The sequence below is a fragment of the Hydra viridissima genome, unplaced genomic scaffold (assembly GCF_058129835.1).
Source record: "Hydra viridissima isolate aposymbiotic clone 2 unplaced genomic scaffold, HvirCarnegie_v1 scaffold_18, whole genome shotgun sequence".
Taxonomy (NCBI): domain Eukaryota; kingdom Metazoa; phylum Cnidaria; class Hydrozoa; order Anthoathecata; family Hydridae; genus Hydra; species Hydra viridissima.
In genome coordinates this window covers 1089876-1112703 of record NW_028324317.1, presented here as the reverse complement: position 1 = coordinate 1112703, position 22828 = coordinate 1089876, and the positions used below count along the sequence as shown (strand labels likewise).

Here is a 22828-nt window from a genome sequence, read left to right as displayed (position 1 = left end):
AAGAAGAAAGATTCAATTCGAAAAAAGCTACATTTTTAATTGGGATCAAGATTTTTTAATTTGTTTCAAGATTTTTCGTGCTTGTAATTTTTCATGTATGTTTATAATTTTTTCAACCAATAAGAATGTATACAATAGGCCAATCATCCTATATAAACGTCAATATTGAACTTTGTACCATATGATAATAACCAATGATCAAGTTGCAACTCTTCTTATCACACGAAAAAGTGGACCGGCGTACCAATAAGTAAGCGCTAAAGGTGGTTGATGTTGTCTTCATATATATACAGCTCAGTGTCCGACAAAAAAAAAGCTTAGATAGACATGCAAGAGAACTCAACTAAATTTCTGCAACTGATATAGAAAAAAATAAACAAAAAATTTTTATTTGGTGCACTGATTCTTAGATAGAAAAAAAACAAGAAAAAATGACGAAAATTTGAGAACTTTTATTGAAATAACGAAATAGACCAAACTAATACTTTGTGGTGAAGCCACGGCTTTTGATCACTGCCTTGAACCGACGAGGCATACTCTCAACAAGTGATTGTAAGAATTCCCCAGAAATGTTCTTCCATTGATTTTGAAGAAGTTGAAATAACTCTTCTTCATTTTTTGGAGCTCTTGTCTTGATTCCATGATCCAGTATACGATCATGGAATATGATCAAATAATTTTTCACATTGTTTGCCGTATGTTTCGGGTCATTATCTTGCTGAAAGACCCAACTTTTATCTTTAAAGAGCTCATTTGCACTAGGTATCAGTTGATGAATTAAGATTTGATTTTACATTTTTCTGTCCATAATACCAGGAGTTTTATACAAACGACCAACAACCGATGAAGTAAAACATCCCCATACTTTCACTTTTTTATCGTGCTTTACTGTTGGCTGTGTTACTAATGGATCGTAACGTTCATTATGTAACCGCCAAACACGCGACCGTCCACTGAAGCGCAAACAAAATGGTGACTCATCACTCCATAAAACATTTTTCCATTGTTCGATTGTCCAATTCTGATATTGCTTTGCCCATTGAAGTCTTTTTTTCCGGTTACTTTCAGAAATAAATGGTTTTTTAACTCTCCAGTAAGATTTAAATTTCCCAACTGAATGGATCCTTCGAAGAACCGTCCGTTCGTCAACATCCAATTTAAAATTTCTCTTTGTTTCAGCCGCTGTTATCTTTCTATTCTTTCAAACCTCTCTTATGATTAATCTGTCCTCTCTGGCAGTTGTTTTACGCCTTCTTCCGCTCCCTTCTTTGCGTTTAAAACTTCCCGTCAAATAATACTTGAACAGAAATCTTCGAATTTGTAGTGCACCATCGATTCAATTTTTTTCCAATTTCATGGTCAGTGTATCCACTTTCATACCATGCCACAATTTGGCCCTTTTCAAACTCAGTGAGTTGTTTTCTTATCTTTTTTTGAGTTGTCTGGCGCATTGTTCGACTTGGGTGCTTTGATAGAAAAAACGACAATTGAAGCAAGAAAAATAATTTAGGATTACGTTTTCGCTCACAAAAAATTTTTTTTTTCAAAACTCGCCAAAAGTTTGTCCGGAATTCGACATGTCTAGCTCTAATTGACAAATAATAAAATGACGTAAACATGTGGTTGTAGTTTGCCCAAAGATATTTCTAGAATATTAAAGATGCACTTGAAATTTTATTGAAACGAATTATTTCTTCCTGAAATAGTATTAAAATATATATATAGTGTAAAGAATATTTGATTGTCATTCTTTTTTGTTGTAATTTTTTGAGAGTTTACCAAAGCTTTTTTTTTGTCGGACAGTGTAGAAGCTGAGCCACTGGTTGATAAGATCGCAGACGACGTGTCAGCTGCTCTTACTCCCATATACAAAAGAGAGTCACACGTTTGGCCTTAACTTCTCCAGATTGAGAACATAAATAAGCCAATCATCGTTTACAAATTTCAGTAATGAACTTAGTGTCATATGATATGTGACGTAATGATCAAATTGCAGCTTTTCCTATCACACGAAAAAGTGGACTGGCGTACCAGTAAGTATGCGCTAAAGGTGCTTGATGTGGTCTTCAGATATATATATATATATATATATATATATATATATATATATATATATATATATATATATATATATATATATATATATATATATATATAACTTTGAAAAAGTTTATGTAAATCATTTGATGCCGACAAACAACTGTACATCATAATCTACTCATAACCTCTCTTTTAAAACGAGTTTACAAAATGCATAAAGGTTTTACATTACCAAAAGTTATTTACATACTTTTAAAGTTTTTCAATATTGCCGCAACCCTTTAGCGGCCATTTCTCTCCTACAATTAATACTTAGGAAATCTTTCTCTCACAAAAGTCTTTTTCATAAATCAAAACAAAAAACTGTAAACCTGTAAAAAAATGCAACAAAAAAACTAGTCAATTTCAACTTTGGTTCCTTCAGCCAATCTTAAAGACAATACTCACCATCAGCGGGTGACGCTTTTGAAAGGTTATTTAAAGTGGCAATGTGGATTTCAAACAAAAAGATGAAGAGCGCTTGAAGGATAGTTTTGCCATAATTGTGTCCCAATTGTGCCTGATAAAGAGGAACCAGTTCTAGTCCCGAAAATTGATTCCGTGATAAAGAAAGTTCGTGTAATAGTGATTGCACGAACGAGATGTTGCAACAATACGTAGTCCTAGAACATAAAAAGAGCTGCAACTTTTGAGAGACTGGAAAGCTTGTCGGATCTCGATGCTGAATATGATTGAGAGGCTTCTACTGCTATAACGTGCAATATTTTAAATATTAACGTTTGTATCTAAGACCTTTGTAGATTTTTCAGGCAAAATGAATATAAATGGAGCAGATTTTAATTTTTTGGAAGATCTAAAACGTGTTCATACCCATACTTTGAGTAGTTTCTCTTTAGAAGAATGCAGAGGATCCTCACTATAGCTCTTGTCATAATTACATTACTTTTCCTTTTAAAATATAGTTTTGATGAAGCTTCTTTGTGTGCACATTTAATTAAGCCGGAAAAATGATAAATAAGTCGGAAAAATGATAAATAAGCCGGAAAAATGATAAATAAGCCGGAAACATGATAAAATAAACCGAAACTAAAAGTAAAATTCAAAAAAATTTTTGTATCGTAAATGTAAAGAAATAAAGTTACACTAAGGAACACCAGAAAAAGTCAGGAAACATCTGATATACTCCAGATATTACAAAAACTTCATAATAATCAGGAAAAATTGTTTTCCTTGGTCAATTGTCTAGCGTAATAACTTTGAAAATAGTTTGACAATAAGTTGAGTTACAGAATAAGTTGTTTGGAATTTCTAAAAATATATGCAGTTAAACACATTGTCCTTAAGTTTAGGTTTTTTTATACTCCTTGATAGGATCCTTGTTCGCGTCTACACAGGTTGATCCCAAGCATGCAGCAAATACCTGAAAAATATGCAGTTACTCCAGCTGTGATTCTAGCAATTACTGCACCAATATTGAGCGGATTAACACACGCTGAAATGCTACCAGAAAACCATGCAGCTGCACAAAACCAAGCAATACAACACCTTCCAGTTACCCCCATCATACTTTTTTACTTAATCTCTATATATAAATATTATTTTAAAAAAGTTAAATATAAATGTAAATATTTGTAACTGGTAGTATCAATTTTATCCATATTTTAATGTTGTATATAAATTATATATAATTTATATATTTTTGTTATATGTTTTGTTTCATTATATATATATATATATATATATATATATATATATATATATATATATATATATATATATATATATATATATATATATGAGCAATAGACGCCTTTAGGGAAAGAGAGAAGACTTCAAAGTTAATTAGAGAAGTTAAACCAAAAAATAATGGGGAACAGGTGTCCACTGCAAAAAAAAAAGCATTTTAAAAAATTGCCTCTAAGAGTTTACGGAACTTTAACTGATACATTACATTAAAATAATTAATAGTCTGCTAGTTGGCTGAAAAATACGCTACCTTGGCAAGAGTTCTTTTAAATTCCAATAGAATTTTTATTGATTTTTTAGATTCTATTAGAGTCTTGGTGAGTTTTAATATAAAAATTCATATAGTGTTCCTATAGACATTTTAAAACTAGGATAGGTAGCCAGCCAACATTTTTATCATCAATAGTTACGTTAAAAACTGTTTGATTAAGTTTTAAAAGCAAACAATATTACCCAGAACACATTGTTGAGTGATTCCATGTGAAATAACGCAAAAAAACAAAATTCTGTAATCTACATCACCTGAAATTTGCCACAAAAACGTTTAGAGATAAAATGTAAAATAAAATGTTTAGAAATATTTATTAGGAAAGGCTGTATCTTTTTTCCTTCGAGTTCCTACCCGTTCATAATTTATAGGTTCTTGAAGTTTGGTCAATTCAAAAATGAAAGGGGACAAGAGATAAACTGTTAACGTTTACTATTACGCTGATGAGGTATTTGTAATTGTGGTGTTACGCTGTATGCATATGTAGTTTAAGATGTATCTGAAAGTTGTAGTTTCTTATCTCTCAAATCAACATAAAACCTGAAAAAAGAAATATTCTACTTACATTTTCTTTAAGGTTGAATTTATGCCTATTCTGAGGACTAATCTTGTTTTAGCCTCACGTTTATTCTCGTGTTTAGTCTCATGTTAGCCTCACGTTTAGTTGAGATCGATCAAGTTAGAAATCATACTTAAAAGGTATAAAAGCGCATTTTTAAAGAAGACATTTAGGGCTTTACATTCAAATTTTTTATTTTATGAAAGCAAATTACATGTAAAATGTACAAAAACAAAAAAGATTTCGAAAATATATCATTAATTTTTTTCAAGTCGTCTTTGGCTAAATAGTAGCAAAGTCCTGCTTGATAGCTGGTTATTTTGCTCTAGCAAATGATGTGGACATCTAGAATCCAACATTGGCTATCCAATGAAATCTGTACTTATGAACTATTTTTAGAAACTTACTAATGTGACACAGTTCATTAGTTAATTATGGAAGTCCTAATAATGAAAAAGAAGTAATAATGTTGGCGTGTTTTACTTATCATTTTATATTTACTTATTTATTTTAGCTCAAAACTCATGGAAACCCGTATTTAATACAATGGTGATGTTAAAGCGAAATATATTATTTTAGAAATGATTTTGTAGAAAATAAATCAAAACTAATGGTAAGTGCATCTTCAGATCTAATTCAACGTTGGAAGAATATTATATAAAGGATGGAGATGAAGTGAAGTTCATTGCGCTTAAGATGCAATATAAATCATATTCAAATTATATGAAAAGAGTTAACAGTCTTTCCTAAATGTCTCAAAACATTTGAGGCAAATTTCAGCGACTAGGATGCAACTAGGAGGTAGGATGCAATCCTTGTTTTTTAGTGAGGTAGGATGCAACTCCCTTGTTTTTTTGATCAGGAATTACTCTATTACATTTATCCTAAAAAAAAACATCGAATAATTGAGCGTGATTAATAATTATGCGGAAATATTTATATAATTATATAAAGTAATAATTTAAAAAGATAATAATTTAACATAAAACGCTTTTTAAGGAAATAAAAAATACTTCATTTAGTTTTAAGAAAAATAAGGAAAAAATAGCCAAAACACATTTTGTAGGTTTATTGACACAATGTCTATCAAAACAAAAGTTAACTTACATGGATGCTTAAACAAGAGTTTACGTTTTGTAAAAAGAATTAGAGGCGCTGGAGAATTAAAAGTTGAATTCACGATCTCTCTTAAATAAATTCAACTTGGCTTTATTTGCGTTTCTTTTGTGTGCGTGTGTTAAAAGTTTTGAAACTAGGATTAGATATTTTTAAGAGTGGACGTCCCGTATTACGTCCCGTATTACGTATTATATTATCCCGTTATAAAATTCAATATAATTCCGAGAAAAAAAACAGATTTCAAAGAAATGCCAATACTGTGAGGAAGCTAATTCAAATTGAAACAAGCTGCTGTTTATAACCTTGTAACCACTCAAGCACATAATAATAATAATAATAATAATAATAATAATAATAATAATAATAATAATAATAATAATAATAATAATAATAATAATAATAATAATAATAATAATAATAATAATAATAATAATAATAATAATAATAATAATAATAATAATAATAATAATAATAATAATAATAATAATAATAATAATAATAATAATAATAATAATAATAATAATAATAATAATAATAATAATAATAATAATAATAATAATAATAATAATAATAATAATAATAATAATAATAATAATAATAATAATAATAATAATAATAATAATAATAATAATAATAATAATAATAATAATAATAATAATAATAATAATAATGATAGTAACAATAATAACAATAATAATAATGATGATGATGATGATGATGATGATGATGATGATGATGATGATGATGATGATGATGATGATGATGATGATGATGATGATGATGATGATGATGATGATGATGATGATGATGATGATGATGATGATGATGATGATATAAAAAATAGTGTTGTGTACTGAGACTATTTTTTTGTTTTCAAAATTTAACCATGCAGGTTTTTTTTCATAACTATTAATGACTCAGGCGAGCTACCTACCAAGAATAAAAAGTTTTGCAAGGTTTTTTCAGGACGCAAAGTCTTTATGAAATCTTAAAGACGTTCTCTAAGACTCCGATAGAATTTCAAAGATCTGTAGATATGCTACAGAAGATACTGAAGAACTTTTTGTTCTGGGTAGCTTACATTTTAGCAAACTTGTGGAGCATTTGTCATCTTAATTTAGTGTAATCGTTCAAATCCTACAAATTGCGATAATCAATTTATTATTGTCTTTTGTGTAGTGGTAACTTTTGGACACCTGTTCCATACCTGTTTCTTTGGTTTAATTTCTCTAGTTTACTTTGAAGTATTTCCTCTTTCCCTAAAGACGTCCACTGCTAAGTCCAGTTTCTACAAATACAAATAAATAATGCATAGTTTGAATATTTTTTTGCTTTCAAGAATTTGATGACTAGTACATTATTAAGATACGCATCTAATTATTAAAATATGCATCTAAATATTGAAATATGCATCTAAATATTAAAATATGCATCTAAATATTGAAATATGTATCTAATTATAAATATGCATCTAAATATTGAAATATGCATCTAATTATAAATATGCATCTAAATATTGAAATATCCATCTAAATATTGAAGTGTGAATTAATATTTTTATAAATTATATTAATATAAAATATTAATATAATTATAAATCATAAATTTAATTTTAGGATAAAACAAACAAATGGACGTCGTTAAGCTTTGTTGTTTGTGTACGTTTGGCTGCGCAGACTTTTTAGGCAAATGGGGTGCTTCGGTTTGTGCGGCACTTTGCCTTGCTGGCAGTATAGCAGCATGTGTTAATCCGCTTCATATAACTAAAACATTTTGTGATGTCGCAGTTATTAAGTACATAGCTGGGGTAACTGGGTGTTGTTCAGGAATTTGCTGCTGCGGTGCGATCTGTGAAATACATCTCCATCGAAAAAAGAAAGAAAATCGAAGTATGAAGAGATTGCTAACATTGTATAAATTTAAAATGACATTATGATATAAAAAAAATCTAAATATCAGAGTTTTAAAATGCTTTTTTTTATTTTCTTCTTTGTATTCAATTGCATACAGTTTTTTAAGTTAATAATAATTTATACTGGCAACGCAAGTTATTATGTTAATTTATTTTCTTACTGGTTACATTAAACAATTCTTCTGTTCAAAGGAAATGACTTTTCCTGATTATTATGAAAGTGTATAATGAAATAATGTGTATAGTGATTTCCTTGAGTTTTTCCAAACATTCCCTACGTTTTCCCAGTTTTCCCCCTGAGTAAAAAAGTGTATTAACCTCCTGAGTATTATGGCTTTTTTGCATTTACAAGAAAAATCACTATGCTCAGTACGTAGATTTTTTGGAATTACGTACTGAGCATAGTGATTTTTCAATTTTTAGCCTGAACTACATATATAAAATCATACCAACTATTCTTGTCTCCACTCTTGTGGCTTGTTTTAAGTACATAAGTAAAGACAAATTGTTGAGGGGGTTTCTTAATTCTCTTAAATCTACATCATTAATATTTGAAATATTAGGAAGTAAAGTATTTTAAGGTGTAAAGTATTTTAGTAAAGTATTTTAATGAATCCAAAAAAATACCATTTAAAACATAAACCAAATTTTCACATCTCTGACTTCCATTTTTAAAATATTTCAATTTTTAAGTTTATTTTTGATTTGCTTTGATGAAAAGGGAATTAAAAAGTGGGGTGATGAGGTAAAATCAATGATTTTAATTTTTTCATAAACCACTTAAGCAAAGATGTTAGATGAGTGGATTCTATGGTTCATATGCTGGTCAAAACATATATACGCTGATCCGTTTTATGGACTTTTGTATAAAGAGCAAAAAAAGATTTGACTACATTAAAATCATATTTCCCGAACTTAGAAATGTGATTTTCAACAATTGCAAAACGTCTGCAAGTATTTTATCAGATTGGAATATTTAGAAATTTCACAGCACGTTATGTTTAATTGAAATAATGTTAAAATTAAAAACTTATGTCATGAGATTGAAATAAAATATCATGAAAAAACATGTTTTCAAAACTGGAGGCTCTCTTCCATTTCTCATTTACTGGTGAAATTTCTTTTCCATGGACTCACCTTACACAATAAATCATTAAGGTTGCTCTGCTTCAGTTTATAACAAGAAGCCAATTATGTTTTTAAGACCAAAGAGCAGCACATTTTGATCAGTGTTTTTTTATTTAACATTAAAAGATCATCTTCAAATATTTCAATGTGATGTCAAACCAACTGTCGACCTCCGCACTTAATAGTCTCACTTGATTAAACTTTATTCTTTTGCAAAGGTTCTCGTTATATGCGAGTTGAATGAATTCGTTTTAGGATTTTTTTTTACGACTAACAAAGCTCACATGAGCTTCCTCTTTTAAATGTCTTGCTTTTCAAATGTTCACCTCCCATTTATCCACTTTTCGCTTTTGTTTGCGAGTTCCGTTCTCCTTTTCAGCTACAACATAGTTTTGAGAAAAAATATTATTTTTTATCGCGGTTTTGAGGTCTTCAGTTACATCTGAAGTAGGGGGGCCCCTAACTTTCATTAACCGACTCTGGCCGCCATATTTAATAAATTTTGTTACTGAGGCCCCAAGTAATTGGCTCACGGAGCGGAGCCCTGTTACCAGTCAATTTCTTGAGTTGCATAAATTTCTAACTTACGATTCATCGTTTAAATGTTGTGCTAGAGACAGAGTGATTGACGTGAAAACAAGACGCTGTCCATTTTTATTTTCTGGATAGTTAAAATTCAATTTATTACCTTTTTTTTCTTTTGGCATCGCGTCTGATTGAATTCTCTATAAAAACAAGCCATGCTTTGAGACGAAGTAAACAACAACCTCTTGAGGTCTTCCATCAAAACAATCATAATGTAAACTTATTGCTCTCTGATTCATTTTGAGCTCCTTTACGACTATTTCGGATTTTTTAGTAGCTCTTCTTTAATCAAGTTTAATTTGTCGAAAATTCTATTATGTCGCGTCGTCGTCACAACGGAATTTGCGACAAGAAACGTTTCAATACCAGTTTAGCCGGAGAAGCCGGAGAACCTTGAAAATGTAAAACCCGCAACTAAAAACGGATCAAAATCATTCAAACATCATCGATAGTAAAAACCAGCAATCAATCTATTTATTTGAACTTTGCCAGCATTTTCAGACAACTTGCTTTGAACGCTTTTTACAACAAGGGACATTTACTAGAAATGAGAAACGGTACCTAATGATGAAAATTGGATTTTCAATGCTTTTCAATCTCGGATCAAAAATATCCAACATAAAAATTAGAGGGAAACTTTTTATAAGAATTTTATTCTTTAATATAAAATGTTGATGCTTTTTTTAAATACAAAAACAGCAGGCATCAACTAACAAAATTTTGAAATAAAAAACTGAGACAATAAAACTACAAGTAATATTATGGTAGATTGTTGAGTAATGTTGGAGGTGTTGTTGTGAGGTGTTTTTGGAGGTGCTGTGGGAGGTGCTGTGGAAGGTGTTTCACCTTCCCAGCCGAGGGTGTATTTGTTTTTAATTCTTTCTGACTCTAACCATTTTTGTAACGGAAGGAAGTACTCTTTGATCGCATCAGCAAAAAGCTTCTCAGATCCTGTCAACTGTTTTAAAGCAACTTGCCATGTCTTGCTTTTTCCTAGTGCCAACACATCCCTAAAATAAAACAAAAAAAAAAAAAAAAATAGACAGTCAAAAAAACAAAGGCCCATCAAAATTAGAGGGAGGTAAAAGCTTTACTCATAAAAGACAAGATTTACTTTCAAAAGACACTTTACGTTAGTTAACAATTGACAAACAGTTTACAGATATTTTATAGTTTATGTAACTTTTATGCTAAAAATAAATTGCAAATATATCTACCCGAAAGCTCTGCCTGCCTCTTTAGATTTGTATATTGAGCACTTGTGGAGAGGTTTTGTATTGTTTGCTGCTATGCAAGCATGTTTATGAAATGTAAACTGAAGAATGTGAGCAAAGAAATATCTATAAAAGAATCAAAACTACTATTTTTTTTTTAAAAAACCAATTCTGACAAATTTTGACCAATCATAGACGAGGTAAACAATTATAAAATAACTCTACTTAAACTTGTTAAAGCTAAAAATTAAAAAATAAACAAACATAAAAACAACAACTTTACTTAAACTTTAAAAACAAAAGAAGTTACCTGATATACGATGTGTCTGCAGGAATATGATACTTTGCCCCAGGATCAAAAAACTCTTCACCACGAACGCTTAAAGGTGTAACACCTTGGTATTTTAGCCTCAATTCCCACCATTTTTTGTTATATTCTGATGGCTTTATTTCTCCCCCATAAACCCCCCACATCCATTTATCCATGAGATAACCAAAAGGTAAAAAGGCAATTCTTTCCATTGCAGTTTTAAGAAGAAAATTAATATCTGCATCTAAAAAGCATCATTTCAAATATTTCAAAGAAGCAAATTTTTATGGCTTCATTTAATCCATATTGTAATATTTGAAGCATTATTTATGAAAGGAACTGCATTAATTTTTTTTACAAGAAATCAAAATAGAGATTTAATTTACAGAAAAAAAAAAAAAAAAAAAAAAAGGAAATAATATCAATAGTTCATAAAAAATAATAAACTACTAAAACTACACAAAAGTAAATGCTGCAAATGATTATTAGGGCGGAATACTTGAGTTTAATCATGAAATTGGTGAGCAATTTTTGGAGATAAAAAAGAAAAAGATTGAGCAGGAAGCATAAACAGCAAAAAAAATTACTTTAAAATAATTCATACTTTCTGAGCTTGATACATTGCTTAGTATTCCAATTTCTTTTAAATGGTCAGGTGTTTGAACTGAGAGAACCAATGTGTCACCTACTGCTTCATGGAAACCAGGATTTGCTCCTGTTCTATATAAAGCAGGTTGATACCAGTACAATAAGTAGTAGTAAATGTGACCAAGCTCATGATGGATGGTATTGAAATCATCTTGTGTTACTTCAGTGCACATTTTCACTCTGCATATAATTATCTCATTTTAATGTTTATACAAATATAAACTTTTATTTATTAAAAAAAAATTTAAAAAAATAAATAAGCAGTATATACATTGAAACTGTTTTTGTTACAGAAAAAATTATTCATTTATTTGTAAGCCAAACAATCTTTGGTTCCCTTAGCAGTGATTAGGTATCTGGTTTTCTAAAAGTTTACATCACACACCTTTTTATCAATTATCTAATTAAGTATAAAATTAAATTAAGCAACTTTCTTTCTGTTCATTCACAAAACGTTAAAAACCTTTGGATTTTTAAATGATTATTAAAAATTAAATGATGTCAAAGTCTACGCTTGACAGAGGAAAAACCTCTGTCAAGCGTAGACTTTGACAGAGCAGTTTGATGCACATTAAGACTTGTTTACATTGCGTCCTCACGAGTTTAACAGACATCAAAGATTAAAAAGTTTAATTCTTAAGCAATTTTAACCCAGCTAATTATCAGTACTCTCTTACCACTTACAGAAAACTTTGTTATTACCTCACAAAAGTTCTATGTCATCACAGGCTGGTGAAAATGTTTACTACCAGGAACACTAAACAACCCTATTTTGCATTTGAACTTCAGAAATAAACTTGTGGTTGGTTTATGCTTTCAGGCTAACACAAGACAGGGTGTATTCATTAAAATCAGCTACTGATTTAAAAAGTACTTTTTCTATTTAGTAAAGTAAATAATTATCATAAACTTTAACTTAGTCTTGGCTAATTAGTGCATCAGTTACTTAAAAGATCTATCAAAAGATGATTCTTGCTGCTAAAAGAACAAAACTGCTTTGATTGCTTTCTCAGGGCCACAACAAATATGTTTAGTTAGATTTTGATGCAATTATTCATGATGATCAACAGTTGTACAACTATTAAATGATTATTTAAATGTTATTATTTAAATATAAAATAAATAATAATAATAAAGATAAAATGTAATTAAATATAAAATAAGTAATAAATAAATAACTTTTAGATTATTATATTAAATATAATATTAGATTATTTAAATATAGAGTATTTTACAGCTTCCAAAGTAAATATTTGTCAATAATCAGTTGCAACTCACTCTCAGTGTGATTTAAGTTGAATTTTTTTTTTAAAGAAATATCCTAAATTTCATTTGATTTTTGTCAACTTTTTAAAATTAAAAATGGCTTAATTAATGGCTTAAAAAATGGCTTAATTAATGGCTAATTAAAAATGGTTAAAATGGCTTTTATTGTGTTGATCAGATCGGATAATATCTGTCTAAGAGGAATTTGCAGATTCTTTGATTGATTTATTAGAATGAGTTTCTTCTTTAACTTTAAGTTAGGAAGAAAGAAATTTATTAGTTGTTATTATTTGTTGAACACGCCCTATAAAATCTTTTCTTTCAAAGTAAAAACTTTTTGAGAACCATTTTTAAAACCAAAACCAAAGATAGACTGATCTTTTCCATCTGGTAGTTTAATGTGATTTAGTGGAGTAATACTAAACTTAGTTAAAAACACAAATTGTTATAGACCTAAATTTTATCATTTTAATTCAATTGATTTGCTATCGCAAAAAAATCAAGATGGACCATACGGAGAACAGCTTAACATCCAGGCCTAGATAAATCATACAGAGTTTTATAGTGATTTCTCTTAAAATGACTTAACTATATTGAGTAACTAAACTTATGATTATATTGTACTTGAATGCCACATCTTCTGCATCATTACATGGCTCAAATCATTTGGAATTTTCACCTTTCCAACCAATCCATAATTTTTGCGCCAATGTTAAAGCTGGTGATTAATCTCTAAGCTTTAGTTTGACATTAAACTATGCACATCAGAAAGGCTAGGAGGTACGATGGTTACATTAGGACTTACAATGCCACATGATTTTCCTTTAATCTTTTTTTATAAAATTAAACCCACTGGATAATTAAAAGCAAAGTTAAGAAAAGGTTTGAATTAGAAAGTCTACTGACTTAGCTACATTAGAGAAAAATGTACAAAAGTAAAGGTAATATTTTGGTGATGTCTTCATTTTGTCTCTTTAAAGCTATTTTCCTTTCTAATTGGTGTAGTTAATAAAAATAGATGTTATAATTATGTCAGAAAAAATATTGTTTGTAACTAGTTGATCAATTATCTGAATGCAATTATGATGCAGCCATTGCACTGTTGCAGCAAAGTCAAAGATCAAAAAAACAACTTTTGCAGTTTATTATTGCGCTATGGGTTTAGTATACATGAATCATCCGTTTTTTAAACAAAGAAAACTTTCAAAACATCCCAACAATCTTGTTAACAAATCCAGCAAAAAAAGATATTTTTAGAATCAGTAAAAGTATACAAAATCTACAAGTAAATCTAAAGTCAGTATCATACTCATCCTCAACTAATCCAACTCAACCGATCCTCCAATTCACAATATAACAAATTGGTTTAAGAGAACTAATGAATTGTACCTTAATCATTTTTTTTTATTTTTGATAATAATAACTTCTCATCAATTAACACACACAAAAAAAAAAAAATCCAAATAACATTTCTGAACAACACATAAAACTTTCTGATGAGCATAATAATAATAATGGCATAATAATAAAATAAAACATAATAATGGCATAATAATAAATATAAACATAATAAAACATAAATAAAAAAATTACAATAATTAAACATAATAATAAAACATGCAACTTAATACAATTTACAAGTTTAAATAAAAAAGAAAAGTGGTTTGTCTGATGCCACCATTTTGTCTGATGGAGGCTTTTGATGGCACAAGGTTTTGTGACCTTTTTGGTAATTCCCAACTATGGCAACATTACAACAGATTTATTTTGGCTTATACCAAGACAACAGTTTGGCTTTATTTAAATGCCATTCTCATTTGTTCAAATTAACAATTTGTTCAAATCTTTTTTTTTTTGTATCCAGTCGAAAACAAATTTCATACAACTGCAGCTCTATAGATTTGTGATTTGAGTTTTAAAGAGTTACGTTTTTTGAAAGCATATTTCAAAACTCTACCCCAAAGTATAAAAAAGCTTTTATGTACATTCCTAGTTTACCTCCTATTATGAGTCATAAGTGCAACATCTGGTTTAATCTCTTTTTCAATAAAAATGTTTGTGCAAAAATGTAAGTTTACAAAAAAAAAAAAAGTGTATTTCAACAAGTTTTGTCTTCAGCACAAAAGAAGGTGATTTTGGAAATTAAGGAAAATCATCCTCATTTTAACAAAAAAAATTTTCCAAGTGCAACCTTTCACCTAGTTTAAGCATTACATATACAAAAAAGTGCTATATATAATCTTCATTTACATCTTACTAATTGCTTCCACAAGTCATAAATCCAGTGCTCTTTTTAGTTGATAATCAGATGATAATATACTATATATACAGAATATGCTATAATTGTAAGAATCTAAGACATAAAGACTTGCCTAACATCTTTACTTCCATCTTTAATAATTGAAAAGTCCCATGCAGAAGCATGACACGTTACATTGCGGTTATTTGGTTTCACAAACATTGATTTATCCCAAAAACTATTTGGCAATGATGGCCAACCAAGGGAAGTAAAAAATGTTTCTGCTTTTTTGAACATTTTAGTATGATCATATTTCTGTTTCTTTAACTCACTGGTAACATCAAGGCTAGGTTCACCTAAAATAAAATGATGCAGATATGATTGTAAATTTTGAAAATGTAACAATTTAGGGAAAAACAATAAGAAAATTTTAATTGCAGACAAAAGCCATTGTAAACTCAGAAGACTTTTAAAGCAATAATAACCATGTTACCCTCAAGTTTCTCATGCTTATGTGTTACAACTCACAAAAAAAAAAACCTTAAATACTGATTCCAGTTCAAAATTATTATTTAGTGAGAGTATAAACTATAAGTTTGCTATATAATAAAGGCTAAGAGAGATTTGAATTACCATTGATGGCTTCAACTTGCAAATCTACTTTACTAAATGTTATTTTTCTAAAAATTTTTTTTCTAGTTAAGTATGTTTTCCATATTAATCCTTAACTTTTATTGACCATAATATGGAAAACTTATGTATTTTTTTATCCAAAATATTATGCATACCTTTCACTCCTGTGCTAGATGTCTGAACAAGGAGTTCACATATTTACTAACTTGTTGACGGTGTTCAACATATCCACACATTAAGTTGTTACTTTTGTAAGTCAAGAAACAAATAACGGTTGAAATGTATACGAAATTCATAAACTCACTCTATTCTGGAAGAAGAGGATGACACTTTTGAGTTGAAAAATACTTATAACTAGTGCTTTATGGCCGCTTAAATAACATTTAGTTGGTCAGGTTACACTAATGTTTTATTCAGAATTGCAAATCTGAGGGATAAAAAATAGTTTACTGGACAAAATGCTTAAAGAATCGGTCAACAGTATTAAAACCTACTTTTAAATTAAATTGTTAACATAGTTCAGGTTTCAACCGATAACTTTTTTCATGTAAAACTTACATCGTCACTTATTATGACCTACTCATTTTATTGCAAACGTTTATCTACATATTTTGTTTTCAACCAAAGTAACAATTTGTTAATAATTGGCTAAGTGTATTTGTTAAAGTTGTCGTTCGAAATGAAAATTTGACAGAATGTGAAATCGAAAATATATGAAGGAAATTGAAACTTGATAATATTATTGTAGGTCGACATTTTCGTATTGTTATTTGACGGTTTAAAAATATGTTGATTTAACTCAACCCGATTGAATCTTATTCAACTCAGATCTAACTTGTAAAATGTCCAAAAAAAATACGATAAAACACTAAAAACCATAACTAAAAATAAATTGTAGTTTGAAAAACATTTTATTTGATTAGTCAATAGCAGATTGACGTGTTGAATTAAATATTATAGACGATGTGCAATACAACAACAGATCAGCAATCACACGTTTTTCAAACGTATTGAATTTCATCGCGTGTCTCCGCTTTTGTTACGTGAAGTTAATGAATTTGGTGTATGAGATATTTCTAGATATTTCCCTATTTTGACTTTTAATCGATAGAATCAAAAACTAATTGTAATGATTAATCAGTCATTACATCACTTGAATATTTTTTAATTCTATGATAAAAGAACTTTTTTTAAATTATTCGCAACACAGTCTCATACATGTTCAATTAAAACCTAATTAGCAACTAACATTAACATAAATAGTAAATAAAGTTGGTAATACAGCTATGGTGTTGGACCTAAGTTGTCAAATGTTTTCAAACTCAACGGGCTTTCCAAATCAGTTATCTTTTTTTAACTTATTCATTATACGACCAGAAAACTTATCATTTAAAGCAAATAAAATCGAGTTCAATTTCGATGCATCCATTTGTTAAATGAGTTTACAGAAAGTATAAATCTTAAGAATAATCAAGTGGAGTGACTTTAACAATCTGGGTGACTTAGAAGTTTTACACATCTATGAAAACATTCACAAGTATGCATAGATAGTTCAAAACTGAACGGAAGTAAATGAAAAATTTACGGAAATATATTACTTTTCTACAGCACTATTTAAACATATTTACCTGGATAAGGTATGACTAAATCAAATACGTTTGCCCAAGACTGTGCCCACATATCACCCAACAGATGGGCTGGAATCGGCTCTCCATCTTTGACTAACTTTGGATACCGAGCAGCCAGCTTATACCTCACATATGCATGCACCTCTTGGTAAAACGGTTTGAGCTCTTCCCAAAAATTTTCCACAACTTCTTCCAAGCCATCGATTTCATAAACCTTTCTTTTATAATCTCCCGCATCTTTGTATCCGTTCTCCCTAGCTCCGATATTGTTAAGTCTTACAAATTCCGTGTATAAGTTGCGAAGCGGTGGTCCAACGCTTTTACGCCATTCTTCCCAGACGTAGAGCAGCTCTTCTGAGTCTCGCGATTCTGCAATTATTTTTTTAAGATGCTCATCAAGGCTAAGCCTATCGTTTTTGGAAATTATCGTTTTAATAATAGATTGGTTGTTAGGAATAGTAGCGGTACTGTAAATATTCTCCATCTCTCCTGCAATTACAGTGATGTTCTCCATTATTTCAGTATTATTTGGCTCCATATTGGTAAGGAGCATTTCAAACTGTCTTTTTGTGTCAGCGTCAGCGTTCTTAAGGTCGATTTTTGAAGCATTTTGACGGATTTCTTTCATAATTTTACTGTATTCAATAGAGGCAGCTTCAGCTTGCTTTGTGTTATAATCAGTGATGTTGGTGGCCTTTATAAAAGATGCTTCGGCATAGTTATATTCAATTATTTTTGACTTCTCATTGTATTCTTTAAGAAAATCGGTTGCATTCTGCTGTGCATTGCATCCAAAAAGTAGCGCAAAAAAAACTGCTAGCATCATGTTGCGTCCTAAAAATTGTTTTTTAGGACACCCTGCAATGCGTTTCAAACAGTTATAACGAAGTTAACAACAGCAAGCAATTTAGCTGCTGGACTATTTTGCAATGCATTAAATTGGGTCAAGTTACACTTTGTGTCAAAACGTTCTCTCCCGTTATTAAAACCTGCAAATCAAAGCAAAACGTATATGAAACTCTTGTTTATCATCTTTATGAAATTGTAGGAGAGAGAGAAGCCCTCTTAAGCCTTAAATCAAACATTAACTGTTGAATGGAAATCCAGTCAAGATTGTTACATTGTTACATATGGTAATGTTTTCATAAGATTTTGATGAACCAATTGTTAGAATCTGCTTTAGATCATGAGTTATTAAAAAAACAATGCCATGAACAAAGAAATAAATTTTTACAAATAGAGAAAACAAAAAGACCGGAGCTTTTAAGAAAACATATTTAAGTTATGTGACCAAATAAAATATAAATTTTATAACAAACGCTAACAACTTCATGCTTTCAAAATGAAAACGGTGCGCCAGAGAGTTCATTTTGTGATAAAACGAGCCAATATATTCGAAGAAAGGTCGGGGAATGTGTGAACTTTTTAAACGTCAAAACATGGTGGAGATCATGTAACATGGTGGAGATCATGTAACGATTTAGGGTGGCCTTGAAGGAGGAAACTTTCAATGAACCAAAATCCACCCAAATTTTAAAGTTTAAGCAAATAATGCGTTTTCAGCTGGAGTGGCACGCGAGCGTACCGAACCGATTTCTGGGATTGGGAAGAAGAATTGCCAACTTAAAAACTACATGTGATATAAATTTGAAGTATCTAGTTGAAAGTCTAAGGGGCGGGGGGGGGGGGGTGTAGACTGCGTTTATTTAAAAAAATACAAAATTGGTGAAGAACTTCTCTGCATGAAAAAATACCGGAGACCGGCTTTTGACCATGAAACAACTCAAATTTTACTAATTAATCGTTTGTGTTTTTAATATTTACTATCTAATAAGTTTATTTTTATTAATAATTGATTTAGCCTAATTTTCTTAATAACAAAATTTTAATTGTTATCAAAATATAACTTGTCCCCAAAATTTCATCAAAAGGAGAAAAGTAATCTGTTCTTTTTTCCCATAAAAATCATTTTTTTAAATATTTTTTCTCAACTTTAAAAATTTATATTATATAAAAAATTCTCAATAAAATAAAATTAAAAAAATTAAAATATTTCTTTAAATAATTGTGTTTGAAGCTAAATGATTTACTCTTATTCCAGTTTGTTCTTTTTGTATGTAACGTGCCTACATCGAGGTTGTAAAGGTCTATCAACATACAATTCAGACCAACCCTTTACAATTCTATAGACTACATCACTAATTCTTTTTATTCATAAATTTAGTTACTAATATCTTTTTTTGTTTTTTTATTATATTTAGATAAAGTCAACAACATACATATAAATATGTTTAATATATATAAATATGTTTAATATATATAAATAGTGTTTATTTTTATTTGTAAAAAATTACAAAAGTTTTGCGATTTTAACCAGAGTTTATCAAAAGTTTTATGATTTTAAGTTTGTTTGTCTGGTTTGCCTGGTTTGTCTGGTTTGTCTGGTTTTTTATCTTTTGTACAAATGTGCAGGTTGTCTGAAGATACACCATTCGAATGACGTTTATTATCATTTTTCTACTGTTATTTTTCTACTGTGGGACAGTTTTTTGTGTACTTAGCATTTTTTGATGCTCATCAATAGTCAAAGTCACTGACCCAAGTCCGAGAAGACACAATGGAGCCCTACTAAATCATTATGAATTCTCTCAAAGGGAGATTGCCAAGAAAGTTGGTCTCAGTCAGAAAGCAGCTAATAACGTCCAAGAGAAAGCTTGATTTGAGACTGACAGTGCTTCAAAAACGCTGGACCTCCAGTCAGAAACTTAGTTACATTTCCCTATACCAAACAAATTTCGATGGTGGAGTGCAAGAAAAACATCGCTGAGCAATAAGCAAAAAGTTAAGCAGATTTAAAAAAAAAAAATGGAGCAGCATGATATTAAGGTTTCTAGCGGTTGAGTCAGGCGCAATCTAATTGATTTAGAATTTCTTGCTCGCTGACCAAAAAGAAAGAAAAAATGACAATAAAAACCGTATGAGGTAAAAATATCAAAAAAGTGTAATTATCCGATAAAAGGATTTAAAACAGACTTAGTCATTCAATTTACCTAATGACTTTAATTGCTCTAATGAGCAGCAGTCCTATTTTGGTGTTCCATGAACATCTGGAGACGTTTAGGTCTTTACTTAGTGATCAATAAAGACTTCTTCCTCAATCAGTGAGCGGCGAGTCTTGACTGGACGAGATGACGCCTGACAAAATGGTTGTAGCACTGATACTATGCTGCTCCACTGAACCCAAAAACTGCTGGCTAGTTATTTTCCTGTTTATCTTGTACTTTAATAACAAAATCCGCTTGGTGAGAGGCATTACAACAAAGTTTCGACCAGAGGTCCAGCATTTCACAGAGATAATCATACTTCCTTAGCAAGTCTGCTCTTGTTGGTCAAGTCTTCTCTTGTTGATCAAGTCTTCTCGTATGAACTTAGCAAGTCTTCTCGTATGAACTTAGCAAGTCTTCTCGTATGAACTTAGCAAGTCTTCTCGTATGAACTTTTTTTTGACTAAACCAACTTTTCTGGCAATAAAAATATCTTTTGAGAAAATGGATCAAATTTCAGTTTGGCTTCAAGAGCTTGTCTTAAACTTATGACAGTAACTTTTCTAATTGCTTAATATAACAAAAAAAAATCGAAAACCTGAATTTTCATATTTATATTCTTAAAGCAGCCATGAGATGACAAATGATTACAATTAAAAGCAAAAGTCTGTTAAAAATATTACTTCCATGTTGTCATGTCAACATGACAACATGAATATTTGGTCAAACCATTACTGTTATCATCAATAACCGGAGCCAATTCAGTCACTCGCTTTGTATTTTTTGTATCAGTAATCTTTTCATTAATTACAAGACAAACGGCCGATTCATTTAATGATTGATTCAAAATGGATTCAATCGACGACTGATTCACAATGGTTTTGTTTGACACTGATTATTTAGTGGGTTAACAATCTGATAACTAAACATAATAATTACGTATGGAGTAGTTAAACGTAACCTAAACGATTTAACGATTCGTTAAACGATTTTTCGCATTGTAATTTAAATCCTTCATTACAAAGTTGGTAGTTTTTTTAAATTTGTGATTGGAGATTTAAACCGTCTCCATAACGACAATATATTCAATTTAGAATTATCTTGAGTTTTGAGAACCCGTCAACTCTATTGTTACCAATGTTGGTAAAAAAAGCCTTTGCGAGCCAAAGATATTCAACCTCTTGTTTAATCTATCCAGTCTGGTAGGCGCTCCAATTTTTGCCGTTGATGAACGAATAGATCTCGTAGTTTTGTGTTGTAGCACTAGATTTAGTTGTTAAATGCGGAAACACTGTACCATCAGCAATAGATGGTGGTACAGCATTCTCATATTTAATGAACATGCATTTTTGGTTTTAGTTATTTTTTTCTTGTTTTTAAATAAGAACGATGATATAGATACGACGAGTCATTTCCTTATGGCACGTCGTTTTTTAAATAAAAATATGTGACTCATAATGAGTTAAAATTGCAATCGGTGTAAGCTTGCATTTTAAATAAGGCACGTTTTTTTATGACACAAATTTCACCACAACAACAAAAAAATCTCAATAAAATTTGAGTAAATTAATTTAATAATTTTTGGAAATTATTACTAAAGATAGATTAAGTAAAACATAAAAATTAAAACAACTACTCGTTGTCCCAAACAACTACTCGTTGTCCCAATTTTAAAATGTGGTAGATACAAGGCTAAAAATTGGCTCTCAATAAGACGTAGCAATTAAAAGGTCCGTTTGCCCTAACTCTAAACTATTTTTAAAGCCAAAAAGTAAATGAACTTATTTTCTGATTAAAAAATTTACTTACTTCATGAAAAGTAAACAATAAAAGCTATCCATCAATTGCGACCAAGTATGGCCGCAGCTTTATGAATTAATGGCCTGGAGCTCTATTCAAGAATATTTGAATTGTGTGTAAATCAAGGTGTTCATCAACCAAAGAGTATATTTATTAGAATTATTTATAATATTTCTGAAAATCTATTAAGAATAAAAATACAATACCTCAAAGAATGCCTGCCCTTTATTTTTATGTATATCAAAAATTAGATATCATCCAAACATGCATTTAGATATCCAAGCATGCTTTTGTTCCTTCTATGACAATATAAAAAAGCTTCCGCTGATCTCCTGTATGGAGGACACATGATAAAAAAGAATAATGCAACTTTGATTTACTTTTGTTTTTTCAAAAATTTCAAAATTTATATTACAAATTACCTTTCCCATGAACTTATTTGCTTTCGCGTTGAAAAGTAAAATATAAAAATGCAATGCGCGTTCTAATTGGTTCAGCTGATCAGATTTTATGCTTTCAGATTTAATGCTTGCGTTGCATGCTGGTACATTGATACTCTTTGCTGCATTACATTTCAACCAATTGGCAGCTATCATAAAATCAGCAGCTCTCATTTCAAAAGTAACATTCAAAATAAATCATCTGTAATGTTTGAAACAAATATTTTAATGTCACTGGTTGTTTGAATA

At 29.9% G+C, this 22828-nt stretch overlaps 1 protein-coding gene and 1 long non-coding RNA gene across 3 annotated transcripts; both read right to left on the bottom strand.

Annotated features, from left to right (window-relative positions):
• Positions 1-3148: 3148 nt before the first annotated feature.
• LOC149876746 (uncharacterized) lies at positions 3149-5851 on the bottom strand. The gene is made up of 2 exons (XR_016448584.1): positions 5721-5851; positions 3149-3622 (listed from the first exon to the last, which is right to left on the bottom strand). It is a non-coding gene; the product is annotated as an uncharacterized LOC149876746 (long non-coding RNA).
• A 4143-nt stretch (positions 5852-9994) lies between these two features.
• On the bottom strand, positions 9995-22471 carry LOC145191500 (angiotensin-converting enzyme-like). Of its 2 annotated transcripts, none has more exons than XM_090074977.1 (7): positions 22346-22471; positions 17296-18284; positions 15168-15390; positions 11486-11709; positions 10882-11125; positions 10575-10697; positions 9995-10367 (listed from the first exon to the last, which is right to left on the bottom strand). In XM_090074977.1, exons 2-7 carry the CDS (start codon positions 18119-18121, stop codon positions 10067-10069), a joined length of 1941 nt encoding a protein of 646 aa, XP_089931103.1. In that variant the 5' UTR covers positions 18122-18284; positions 22346-22471; the 3' UTR covers positions 9995-10066. The 2 variants fall into 2 exon arrangements, with proteins under 2 accessions (XP_089931103.1, XP_089931105.1); XM_090074979.1 differs by lacking the exon at positions 22346-22471 and adding an exon at positions 22149-22237.
• Between the last annotated feature and the right edge of the window lie 357 nt (positions 22472-22828).